Below are 13,729 nucleotides of genomic sequence, written 5' to 3'. Positions count from 1 at the left end.
TGCCCAGGACTCTGTCCCCTGAGGGAGGGACAGCACAGGACCCACACGTAGGACCACGTCAGTGATCGGGCAGCTAAACCGAGCAGAGCAAGCAATCCTAATAATCAATGCGAAAACGACGCTTGTTCTGTGACTTAAAAATTTTTTGCTGGGCTTCCCTGGTGGCGCAGTGGTTGAGAGTCCGCCTGCCGATGCAGGGCACACGGGTTCGTGCCCCGGTCCGGGAGGATCCCACATGCCGCGGAGCGGCTGGGCCCGTGAGCCATGGCCGCTGAGCCTGCGTGTCCGGAGCCTGTGCTCCGCAACGGGAGAGGCCACAAGAGTGAAAGGCCCGTGTACCGCAAAAAAAAAAAAAAAAAAAAAAAATTTTCTGCTGAAACATTAAGAACTTGCTTACTGTTGGTTATAGATCAGTAAGAAAATGAAAAAACAGTAAAACTAATTTTTATTTAGCACACTATAACAAAAAACATTAGAAACACTGAAAATTCAAGTGTTTAATTTCATTGTAAAAAATATAATCAAGATAGCCCGCCTCTTCTTTTTTTTTTTTTTTTTTTTTTTTTTTGCGGTACGCGGGCCTCTCACTGCCGTGGCCTCTCCCGTGGCGGAGCACAGGCTCCGGACGCACAGGCTCCGCGGCCATGGCCCGCGGGCCCAGCCGCTTCGCGGCATGTGGGATCTTCCGGGATCGGGGCACGAACCCGTGTCCCCTGCATCGGCAGGTGGACTCTCAACCACTGCGCCACCAGGGAAGCCCCCGCCTCTTCTTGTCATAAAGTTTACAGCAAGTATCAAGCATCTTTTCTGTGCTCTGACAAACAATCACGCTCATTTCCACGTCTGTCCTGCTGTACTTCCAGCTTCACGGGTCAGCTCTGAGCGCTCCGTCGGCCTCACTCCCTCTGGGACAACCTTACCCCCTCGTCACACCTTCCTGGCTTCGGTGGGGAAGTCCACCCTTACTGAGCTCCTCGGGGCTCCCAGTGGCAGTGTCCACACCCCACCACAGCCACTTCTACAATCCAAGTCATGCTGGATTTGAATTTTACTCACACTGTCACCACTTTCCCTTTTCTGATGCACTTTCATCTCTGTGGGCCAACTTCCCCTTCTGAGTCTCCATGTCTGTGAAATGTCTGCAAGCTTCTCTCTGGGAGACGAGGAGGCTGCACACGGGCACACTCTGCTGTCTGAGCAGGACCTGGCAAGCGTCTGCAGTGGGTCCCCCCAACTCTGCAGGAAGAGCAGCTGGGCATGTTACTGGTGAACGTTCAGTGGACCACAGAGCTAGCAACCAGGTGTGTACTTGATGCAACGTGGCAAGAATACTGGTCACTGAAACCCACGCATCCCAAACCAGCAAGGCAGTCTGTAGTTTAAAGCGCAGGCTCAGAGCCAGATGCATAGACACAAATCCCAGCTCTGCCACTTACTGCTGATGTGACTTTAGGTAACGTGTTCAATCCTTCTGAGCCTCAGTTTTTCGTCAATAAAATGAAGGTTACAGCACAAGCCTCCCAGGGTTACCGCGGGGGCTGAGCATCTGTGGACTGTGGGAGCAAGCCCTGATGCCAGTGAGGGGCACAGAGGTTTAGCTGTCCCAGCTCTGGCGACACACACCTAAACCGCACGGTCCCTCCCCACACCTGCCTGCCTAGCCCAGCCGCACCAGCCACACGGGCCTACTTCGACTTAAAGCCAAATTATTAAGATTGAATAAAAATTAAATTCCTCAGCAATACTAGTTCCATTTTAAGTGCTCAAGAGCTACATTTCCATCATGGCAGAAGTTCTGTTGGACGGCACTGTTCTATGCTCTTGGAATAGGTAACAACACAGAGTGAGATATGTGAATTTGATAGAAATTAACAATCATCACTTTATCACTGGCTTGAAATCAAGAAGGAATTATTACGTACCAAGGCAAATGTGAGAAACATGTATCAGTGAAAACAAAAAAGAATTTCAATGAAAGGCTTCAACATTGATAAATTCTGAACAAAAGGGACTGAATTTCTTAGTCAACATCACCCTTTAGAAACTTAAAAGTGAAAAAGGTTGCCCAAATTTAAAAAACTTTCATTTAAAATAACTCAGGGAAAACGCACATAAGTTAGTATGTAATTATACACAAGATTAAAGCATTAATATAATCTAAGCAGACGCAGAGAATGGACTTGAGGACACGGGGAAGGGGAAGGGGAAGCTGGGACGAAGTGAGAGAGTGGCATGGACTTATATACACTACCAAATGTAAAACAGATAGCTAGTGGGAAGCAGCTGCATAGCACAGGGAGATCAGCTCGGTGCTTTGTGACCACCTAGAGGGGTGGGATAGGGAGGGTGGGAGGGAGATGCAAGAGGGAGGAGATATGCGGATATATGTGTACATATAGCTGATTCACTTTGTTATACAGCAGAAACTAACACACCACTGTAAAGCAATTATACTCCAATAAAGATGTTAATAAATAAATAAATAAATAAATGGAGAAATAGAAATTCAAAAAAAAGAAAAAATATGTAATTTAAGCAAACCGGACTACATTTGCACTCCTGCATAATTTCTGTTTCAGTTCCCCAGTGGTACAGCTCCCGAAGATCGGTGAATCGGTGACCTGGGCACGCCGTTGGGGCAGGGGACCTGCTTGTTGGGCGGCAGCCACATCCCTCCCAGCTCCATACTCGACGCTGGACCCAGCAGGGCACTTGACACAACCAGTCTTACAAATGTTGGCCAAGCTGACCTAAACTAACACGACTTACCCTAAGATAGCAAACATCAACATCCAGCTGACATAAAAATGTTTCTAGGAAAAATGGATTGTTACAAAAGAATATAATCTACAGGAAATGTTTATCCCAGAAAGTCCTGAGTCTCAAAGAAGTGACATTCACGTTAAGCCGACTTTACCCAAAAAAGGGCAAATTTCAGTAGAAAGTTAAAAGGACACATTTCTAGAAAAAGTTTGTGCTTATAAAGGAACAGAAGTAAAACCATTTCCCTTACAAATTTTATACCACAAGTCCCAAAGGAGAATTACCTAAACTACTGAAAAGAAAAAAATTACGTTAACATACTATGTCAGGCCTCACCCATGAAACAGATCGTCATTTTTTCCAAACCTGAGCAAATATCCATTTTCTTCTACTGATACAATGAGGTACTTACTAAGTCAGACTGTTCTCACAAGCCACCTTTTAAAAGTTACTGACATAATCTTTTTTTTAAACAGATATCATGGTTTGATGGCAACTTCTCCAGGGAAAATAACATCCCTAAACAGAAAATACCCATCCAAGACCTTAAAATGCCTATGTTAATATAGAAATAGCTTTAGTAGATGCTTATTTGGGCTGAATTCAGAATATATCCATTTGAACAAAGCTGGTGACTTGGTTCTCAGATGAGAACAAGGAACGAGGTAAAATCTCAAGGCAAAATGGTGATGATGATGATAATAATACCAACAACCAGAGACAAAAAAATGTAAAGTGCTGTTAAACTCATAAATTTGGGGATGAAATCCAAGTACTCAAATTCTACTACCAAGGAAAGCCTGTATCAAATTAAAGCTTCTTTCTAGGAAACACTTTTATTATCAGAGCTATCCCCAGGTTTAGATATTTGTCATTGACCAAGACCTGAAAAAGGTTTTGGTCAATGACAAATAGATATTTATAAAAAAGCTCAGAAACTTTTGCTGATGGGACTAAATTAAGCTAGACGTGCAAAACTGACTTGTCATCACAGTCCTGCATTCATAGAATCACTAAAGAGCCAATGCCGGGGTTCTTAAATGTTCCAGTTATTCTCAACCACTCTCCTTCCTGGAGAAATCATATGCTATATATGCTTATACTTGAAGACTAGGAGAGTCCCCTGGGCGTTACTGCTCCTTGTCAAATGTTTTTACTACGTACGTGGAAGAGAATAATTTACTTTTAGGCCACTAATATTATAATAGGAATTGATTTATCTGATGAGTTTCTTCTAAATCAGTAGGATAAGTAGCTGGAAGTACAGATGTCAGAAAAAAGAAGGGGAGGTGGACAGGGCCTCAAACTGCATGTATCAGTTTCTCTTGACCTACAATTCTTATAAAATGTCTCAGAGTTGGAAACACTCAAGTATGCAGCTGCCTTAAAGTTGTTTTGGAAAAAGGTAAGGCACAGATAAATAGACAGCAGTTCGGTATCTGTCACTCTAGTAGCTGATGTTATTTGCATTGACGCTGGCACATACTTGAAGATGCTTTTTCAGGTTTTGGTCAATGACAATCTTGGTTACTGCTGCGGCATTTTTCTATCTTTGATGATGCTATTTATATCCTGGCCTCCTTTACGGTAGCAAATTTTACTTTTTAAGAAGTACACTGGCTTGCTTTCAAATGATGAGTTCTCATAAATAAAATGCAAACAGAAAGAGAACATTCATTTTCAATGTTTTTATTCCCCTTTATGTTCACTAAATCACTACTATTTAGAAATAAATACTAAAATACAACTTACTGCCTTGTCTGTGAAACCAGGTCCAAGAACTGTATCAAAGCTTGTTATGAAGTCCATAAATAGTTTTGGGTAGTAGGACAAAACTTACTGTTCAGAACATTCTCCAGTTTCTGCGTCATGGATCCTTCTACTTTTTCCGTTCCATCCGCTTCTAGTTTTTGATGGATGGCTAGAAAAAAGGATCTAGTTAAAATACAGGCTATTTTAATGGATGGGAAAACATTACGTCAAAATGACATTTTTAAACAGCATAAAAAATGGTCATATTTTCACTGCTAGAAAGAAGCACAAACACACAAAAACTCTGCACAAACTCTGCAAAGTAACCAGCAGACGCCAGTATTAAGTCATGGTAGTTTAATGCTATTAAAATAGTACATAATACACGTACTTAGTCATCTGGTCACCAAGGCTGAGTGGTAAAGACGGTTGAATTAAAAAAGAAAAGTGAGGCTTAAATAACTAATATCTTTGATATCTGGCCATAAGAAAGTCATTCTTATTTCTCAGCTTCACCAACTACAAAATAGAAATACTACTATTTGATATCTATCAACCTCAAAATATTTAATTTCAGCCTTGGGATTTAACATGACAAAATACATATTATTCATATTCTATTCAGTCTGTAATTATTTCCCTGGAGGTTCTCAAGAAATATCTAGTAACATCTACCAATACGTCAATTTGTGGATGTATGAATTACACTGGAGTTGTTTGCTAATACTGACGCACATCTGAATGATTCTGATAAAGAGTATTAGGAAAGCGTTAATTTATATTTAAAGACTTTTACCTACTGAAGAGAGGAGGTTTTAAACAGCAGATCAGGCTTGCTCAGGTGACTCATTAAGAAAATTTTCAAAACAAATCTCCAAATACAATTTCAAATGCAACTGTGACACAGTAAAAGTAATAAAAATAGCAAGGCAACTATTACTGAGACATGACCATAAGCAGAGCACCATGATAAGTTTCTAACGTACGATGCATATCTGGTAAGAAGCCAATGAGGAGCTTCTAATGTTATTTCTATTTCACAGATGGGGAAACCACAGCTCAGTAAAATTAAATAAGTTGACCAAGGTCACAAAGCCAAACCCCAAATTTGAGCTCAAGTGGTGTGATCCCAGGACAAGAAGCTTCACCACATCCTGCCCACACTGCATGGACAGGTGACCCAAATCCCCTCAGCCTTTGTTTCCACATCTGTAAACTGGGAACAACAGAACTACTATGTCAGTGGGGAACTGCATTCAGTTGCAAATACAAGACTTCTTTCCAAAATAACAGCTGCTGAGACAGCCAGGATTCTATGCCTTCACCGGACATGCTCCAGCACACACCCCGCAGCAGGACAGCTCACTCCCCAGCGTCCCGGCAGGACTCCAGGGCAGCAGCACTCCAGGACATGAGCTCTTCTCTAACATTCAAACTCCTCCTTAGAAGGAACTGACAGGTTCTGCCTCAACCCACCAGTCAGGAGTGGCAGATTTACAGGGAAAAAAAGTCTGTCTATGCAAAATTGATGTGCGTTTCTTTAATCAATTACAATTTAGTTGGTTTCCCTTGACTCACTGGTTAGGGAATTCTGGGTCAAATGAGCTTTGAACATCGACTTCTTCTTTTAATTAGTTTCTAGTCTTAATCTTGTCCTTTTTTATACTTTTTTGTAAAACAACCTCAAATTCTGCATGAAACTCTAAAAATATATTGCTTCTCTGTTGAAAAAAACACATTCATAGGAAGAAAAAAATATATATTTGGGGGGAAAAAACCAACTACTGTATTTTTAATTGTCTTGGTTGATTCAGGAATGAAAAGAAAGTTATTCATCTAATATTTTAAATTTGGATTATGTGATGACATGCAGTGTGACATTTCCACATACCTTGAACTGATTAAGTTAAATGGAAAAGAACTTTCCTATCTTTAAGGAACGCAGATAAAAAAGCCCAAATATTAAAAAGCGAAACTAGAAGGACGCCTATGTTCCAAACAAGCACATCTGTTCGCACTGCTCCCGAGCAAAGGCTGCTGTGCTTCCGGCAGTCCTGGCTGGAAGGGAGCCAGTGGCCACGTGGCATGTTATTAGGTGGTCACCGCTCCCGGTCTATCGGTGGCAGTTAAGAGGTTACACCTGAGAGCTTCTGCTCGAATGCTGCTTCTAAGTCAGAGTCTGCACTAAACAAGTCCCCAGCCACATTCTCTGCTACTGACAGGCCCCTTGCCGCTCCACAGGTCCAGGCTGCTGCATGGCTCACAGCCCTGTTCTGCCACAAAGCGGCTTCCTGCGCCCATCTCCACACAGCAGACCCCTCAGGCTGTCAGCCAGCATGAGGACCCAGAGACACTGGGATCTGATAAAGACAATCCTATTTTCCAGAAAACTAATGCAAATAACCCAAGGTCTGGGTCACTTGACTTTTTATTTTCTCTGAAAACATTTTTAAATAGTATAACTCAATAAGCATCTTGGGGACTTCCCTGGTGGCACAGTGGTTAAGAATCTGCCTGCCAATGCAGGGGACACGGGTTCGAGCCCTGGTCTGGGAAGATCCCACGTGCTGCGGAGCAACTAAGCCCTTGCGCCACAACTACTGAGCCTGCGCTCTAAAGCCCGCGAGCCACAACTACTGAGCTCTCACGCCACAACTACTGAAGCCCGCGTGCCTAGAGCCTGTGCTCTGCAACAAGAGAAGCCACCGCGATGAGAAGCCCGTGCACCGCAACGAAGAGTAGCTCCCGCTCGCCACAAGGAGAAAGCCCCGCGCTCTGCAACAAAGACCCAACGCTGCCAAAAATAAATTAATTAATTAAAAAAAAATTGTGACCTTGATAAGCAGGAAAACCTCAAGAAAAAAAAAGAGCAACTCAGTCCACAGTCACAAGCTTGCTACAGTTTCTCATGTATTAAAACTTAAATATGTGAAGCAGTTAACACCATAAATCTATATTTGGGAAACAAAAAAGTCTGTATGTGAAAGTTCTGCTCAAAGAAAAGTCAGTTACAGAAAGACGGCCTCCTGATTCAAAGAAATGAGTTGTTTCATTGAACTCTCTAACAGAATGTGGACATCGAATTTTCTAATTTCAATTTAAGAATTCATAATATTTGTGTAAGCATTTATATAACGCCTTTATTAGGTGAGCACTAAGGAAAGGCATGAGTGCAGGTGGAGTCCCTCAGGAGTGTCAGGCACACGGCCATACACAAGCTAGCTGCAGGCTCTAACCACTGAACGCTGCGACCGGCCTGTGTGCGGCAGGCATTTCAGGCTACACCAGAGACTGGCAAACTACTTTTGTAAGAAACACACAGTAAATATTGAGGGCTTTGGGGGCCACAGGGGGCCTCTAGCACACATTCTTCTCCCTTGTTTTCTTAATCAACTCTTGAAAAACAGGCATGTTTAGCTCCTGACGTGTACAAAGACAGGTATGGCCCAACTTGGTCCAGGTGCCGACCTCTGAGGATAATACTAAGAGAGGACACTAGGCAGGGTTAGGGTGAGATGTATTAATAACTCAGATTTATATAGAGCTTTTCAAACATTTAGTTCTCTACTTCTTACTCTACCAAATTTTTATCAGAGTGGCTAAATCATACATAAATTACATCTAAATTGGTTGGGTACTCCATGAATTCTTTCCTTCCTCAGTTATACTGAAAACAATAATAACATAATTCCCACTACTCCTTTGAAGACTAGCAGGTACAAAGGAGCCCACTTAGAAAAGTGGGTCCTGGATAAGCGCGCGCCGAGGTTATCTGCGTCCCTCAACAGAGTGGCACCCACTCCTGGAGCAGCAGCAACACACGGACGGAGGGAGGGCCACGCATGTTCTGAGCAGCACGCGCTGCCACTCTGCCTGGGCCTCTTCCCTCGGCGACCCCTCACCTAGCGTATGGTAACGGAGGCCAGGCCCACAGTTGTTCTCAGAAGGAGCAGTTGATGGGGCTGGACCTGCCACTAAAACAAGTGATTGCCCAGGTGAGGGTCAGAGGGACTGAGGAACAGCCAGCCTTTCCTGTAAGGAGGCCCCACAGGCACCACCGCAACCGGGGAGAACCTGGGCTTCAAGGCTTTGAAGCCCAGAAGGGAACAGCAGGGCGACAGCCACGGGAAAGTGAAGTACGGTGCTGGGAAAATTTTTGCAGGATATGGTAAAGAAAAAACTATAATAATAAACACACCAAGGTTAACGTTGGCAGATTAGTTATGCCAGACACACTTCTTACATAATTCTAATTAAAATACTCATGGTACACAAAGGAATAAAGAAAACAGCATAAAACCTTAAAGATAAATAAAAGCCACACAAGAAGGTAATTGCTGCCAACTGTACACCTGACTGGGATGGACTGAAAAAAATCTTTGGACTGTGTATGAAAAAAGTCCAGTCAAGAGAAGAACAAAGATGATATCAAAAGGGCAGAGAAAGGTATTTATCCAGCTAACTCTGTAACAGAGGGTGGCCCAGACATGACACACCTGCAGACTTTCTCCCAAGTCTTCAAGACTACAGAGTCTCCCCTACTGTTCTCACCTCCAACACCCCTTTAAGGAAAGGACTGTTTAAGAACGACCATTTCCCAGCACCCAGCACACAGGAGAGGGAGGGAAATTAGCAGAGGGCTCCTCCCCTGGGCACCGTGCAGGGAAGCAGCAGGGGAAGAGGCCTCTCAAGAGACACCCCAGGGAATGACAGCTGACCGAGCGAAAGAAAAGTGTCAGAGCCTGCAGGTGTGAGTCTACAGGCTCTAAAAGCTCATCATGTGTTGGGTAAAATGAATAAAAACAAGACCTACATTCCAATATATCCTGAAAAGGTGGTTTTTTTGTTTTTTGGGTTTTTTAAAAAATAATTTAAGGCTAAACAAATATATTTTAAGCATTTAGGCAGAGAGAAAAATAAACAAGTCACCTACAAGTAATAAAGAATTACTCTGGCTCAGGATTTCCTCTCTGTGACACTAAAAGACCCTGGATCAATGCTTTAAAAGTCATTCTCTTATGGCCAAGGGCTTGTTCATGTATGAAAGCAAGAGACACTTCTGCATGCAGGAATTCAACAGATAACACACAAGAGTTACAAAACAAAAAATCCAAAGAGGAAAGATGACACATATACACAACTGGCAACAAACTGTAAAGCCAATGAAATGTATGTGTATAAATGGTAAATTTTAAGTAACTGTGGTAAATATGAAATTAAATGCAAAAGACAAGAATAAATCTAGAAACAGAATCATAAAATAGAAAAGGTAAAAAAAAAAAAGCAGCTGGGTCTATGACTTCAGATTAAATTAAGACCAGAAAAAAGGAAAGCACATGAGGAATGCAGATGTGCCAAACTGTTGTCATGCACACCAGGAGTCAGAGACAACCTGTAATAAAATGCAAGACCATTTCTTCCAAATCTGCAAACAATATGGTCCATATAGCAGAGGTAAAAATAAAAAAAAAAAATTACAGAACAAAAGGACAGAAGTTTCACTTACGATAAATGTACATGGCTTAAATTCTTCTACGAAAAGGCAGAACCTCTCAGACCGGCATAAAAGAATATAAATCCTACCATTTCTTGCTTATAAGAGAAAAACAAAATCAAAATTTCTCAAGGTTAAAAAGAACTTAATGCATAATATCATCAAGCAAATGCATACAAAAAGAAGGGTATGGAATGTTAATCCTGTACAGTAAAGAATTTAATCTTGCCCAAAGAGAGGGTTGGCCTTTGCCCTCGGCTGCTGGAAGGTCACCTCTAAGCTCTTCAAGCATCTTCTGTGATAGGGCTGCACCGCACAGTCTGACAACGTCGTTTATGGTAAGGGCTTTGGTCACTTGGCATTGGCTCGATCTCCAGAGGGACTGGAGATGGAGGTCAGCTGTTGGAGTCAGCTCGTATCTATGTGACAGAGCCCCGATAAAAACTCCGGACCCCAGGCTTGGGTGCAACACTCCACACCACCATCTCACATCGCCACCAGGAGGGTCGGTACCACATGACTCCACCCGAGAGGACAACCAGGGCTCCCTGTGGGTGGGACTGCCTGGTCCCACCCCAGGTGCCCTTCCCCAGGCTGAGCTAGTTGTCTCCCTTCGCTGTAATAAACCACAACTGTGAATACACAACTATGAGTTCTTCCCGCTGATCACCAAACCTGCGGTAGTCCTGGGAAGTGCCCCAGTTTTGCAGCTATTATTATTATCTTACAGTGTAATATTAGTATCAAGAGAATCCAAGCATCAAAAGTTACAAAGGAAACATGTTTTACATACAAAGAAAAACTGACAGAATCAAAATTAAAGAGGGAGATTTGTCTGGCATGTTTATTATAAATAACCTAGACTTAAATAACATAATTAATCAGGCACTGATAATAATATACCAACCAGTGTGCCCTGAAGAGAACAGGCCGTTTCAGAAAACTGGTATCTATCAAGAAACACATTTTCTTTTCATAATATAGTTAGACTAGAAACTAACTTTAAAAAACAAAAATCCACTACAAAGTACTAGATCAAAGAGGAAAATTAAAATTTCAAATTTTAAAAACACAAAAAAGGCATAACTAAAGAATCAACGTAAACAAAGAAGTAGGACACACGAGTGAATGAAATTGGTGACAAGGGCCTATTACAATGAATTTTTAATGACTTTTCAATTATAATGCAATTCTAAAAGGCATGAAAATCTTAATGAAATAGAGAACTTCAGGAGAAAGCCAAACCGAAATCCACAAAACACAAAAAGCAGAGATTTCAAAAGTGTATCTATATACACAATGCCAGTGTCTATATATACAGCCCAGGGTCTCTTCCAGGAGGAACAGACACTAACGCCTCCTGATGGGATAAGATCGGAAGCACACGCTACCACATGTAGCCACAAGGGTCAAAACTGAATCCTGACTGGTATCCAATCAGATAAGTCCCAGCAATACAACGGAGAGTAAAATAAGCTAATGGCACCATGAGGAAGTAATGAGTCAAATCCAGAATATGGGATATCCTACAGGACAAACAGCCTCGTGTCTTCAACAAATCAACAGCATGAGAAAAACGAAGACAGGTAGCGAAGGTGAAAGGATTGTTCTAGTTTAAAAGAGGCTTAAGAGACTGGAAAAAAAAAAAAAAAAAACAAATGAACTGCCTGGGTCTTACGTGGATCTTGGTTTGGACAAACCAAGTAAGTGTAACTGGGGAAATTTGAATTTGGGGCCTTAAGTGATGCTGAAAGATTACTGGAACTTTCTGAGCTGTGGTCACGGGGCTGTGGTCGAGTACGTAACGCCCTTATCAGGGGACTCACACTGAAGTGCACAGGAGAGAAAGGTCGTGCTGCCTGAGATCAGCAAAACACAAACCAACCAACCTCAAAACCTGCGATGAGGCAAGTATGGAAAAATATGACCTGTTGAATCTAGGTGACAGGTGTGTACGGAAGTGATGGTACTATTCTCTCTACTCTTAGCATGCTTGAAATTTTTCATAATAGGAGAGTAAAGCTAATTACCTGAGCAGACAGTTTATTAGCTCTTTCAGTGTATCAACGCTCTCAAATTTCAAGTAATTCCTAATCTTCATAAACCACTTCACAGTACGAACATATACTCGTACAGATCCACATGATTCTGTATAACAGTAACACCAAAACCTGACTGAAAAAGCATTTTTTAAAACTACAGTTCAATTTCAATTAAGACTACAGTTGAAAAAATTTTTAAAGAGCTACTAATAAAACAAATCAAATGCTAAAGTATAGTAAAATAATTACTCAGAGGAGCCACCTAAAGTATAAAAGATTTCTAGCACACACAACTATATACACAATATAATTCCAATTCTGTAATACGCACTCATATAAGCTGAGGGGAAAAAAGACCAAAAGGAAATACATCAAAATGTTACTGTGATTATCCCTACAGTAGGGTTGCAAGTCGTTCTTGATTATTTGTCTGTTTAATATTTTTGTAATGTACATTTACATCAAAAAATAGAAAAGCTAGATATATGTATGTCTAAAATTTTCTAATTTACCATTAAAATCATTTTCTATATGCCATAGAGTCACTCACTTATTAGTAGTTGGTCAGCATTATCATCTTAGCTAAACTTTAAATTACCAGTATACTTCTAGGACAAATGTCTAATAAATGAGACTAAATTTAATGCACCAAATAAAACCTCTTGAAATCTGCCAGGAGTGAAGCCATTTACATAAGTAAAACCATAAATAAGTGAATACAAGTATACATGTGTTTACAAATACATATGTTAAAAAAAAGGGTGGAGAGGAAAGTCAAGCATGTTTTTGCCAAGGAAATATTGTAATTACAATAGTTATGAGAACTGCTAATCACATATGGCAAATTATCATGTGCACAGCTACCAGGCATATCGGTAACTTCGTTCAATTCGAGAACACTAAACTCAGTTCATTTATGCTCAAGTTTCTGCTGCTGACATAGCACCACTGACAACTTAGAATATCAATAAGCACAAAGAAAGAAGAAAAGCACACCATCAAAAAACGCAGGGCACAGAGATTTTATCAAAGTTTACCTGACTTCTCAGCTCCCTCCCAGGCATTCACAACTCACTCCTTCAAAGACCTAACTTCTACGTGCAGAGAGCTGTACCAGATGCACATTTAACTTGTCAAAAGGCAACCAAGCATGTCTGGCCCAGGAGGAGAAGGGTTTTAAAAAAGATAATAGGACGTCCGAACTTTAACGATACAAATTAATTTTAAAAACTAAGTCTTTCTGAATTGAAGAAGGTGTGGTCTCTTAGTCTACAGTTTGGGTTATAGGTATTTAGCTATACAGGTACTTAGTTACAGGTGTCTTTGTTTTTAAAAAGAATTGGGCTAACTTTTTTTTTTTTTAATGTATCTTACTTTTTACTAGATAAACAATAATTTGATTTCTATTAATTAAAGGTAGTTAAAAAATAAATAACCTACCCAACATCTTCCCTTGAAATGTCTAAAGCCACACCATTTCTATTGAATACCATTTCCCTCCCATGTAAGGATGAGTACGTGGGTGGGGGAGTTAGCTACCATGCGGGGCTGGTGGGGCGATGGCTACAAAGAAAGGACACGTTATCACCAGTTCTTCCCAGACCAAACACACAATGGGTCACATCTACAGAATTAGTCCCATGTGCAAGATACTGATGGCTGTACAAGGATTTTTAAA

The 13,729-nt window shown here is 41.3% G+C and overlaps 1 protein-coding gene across 1 annotated transcript in view; it reads right to left on the bottom strand.

Annotated features, from left to right (window-relative positions):
• EXOC2 (exocyst complex component 2) overlaps nt 1–13,729 on the bottom strand; it is a gene marked incomplete at its 5' end in the record, with an annotated part of 124,321 nt that overhangs the window by 90,990 nt on the left and 19,602 nt on the right. Inside the window, one exon of the mRNA XM_079713058.1 lies at nt 4,604–4,684. Within this exon, the coding sequence (XP_079569184.1) occupies nt 4,604–4,684 (81 nt within the window). The remainder of the gene's footprint in view (nt 1–4,603; nt 4,685–13,729) is intronic.

This window comes from Hyperoodon ampullatus (assembly GCF_949752795.1).
Source record: "Hyperoodon ampullatus genome assembly, chromosome: 10".
Classification (NCBI taxonomy): Eukaryota; Metazoa; Chordata; class Mammalia; order Artiodactyla; family Ziphiidae; genus Hyperoodon; species Hyperoodon ampullatus.
This window is presented reverse-complemented; position numbering and strand designations above follow the sequence as displayed.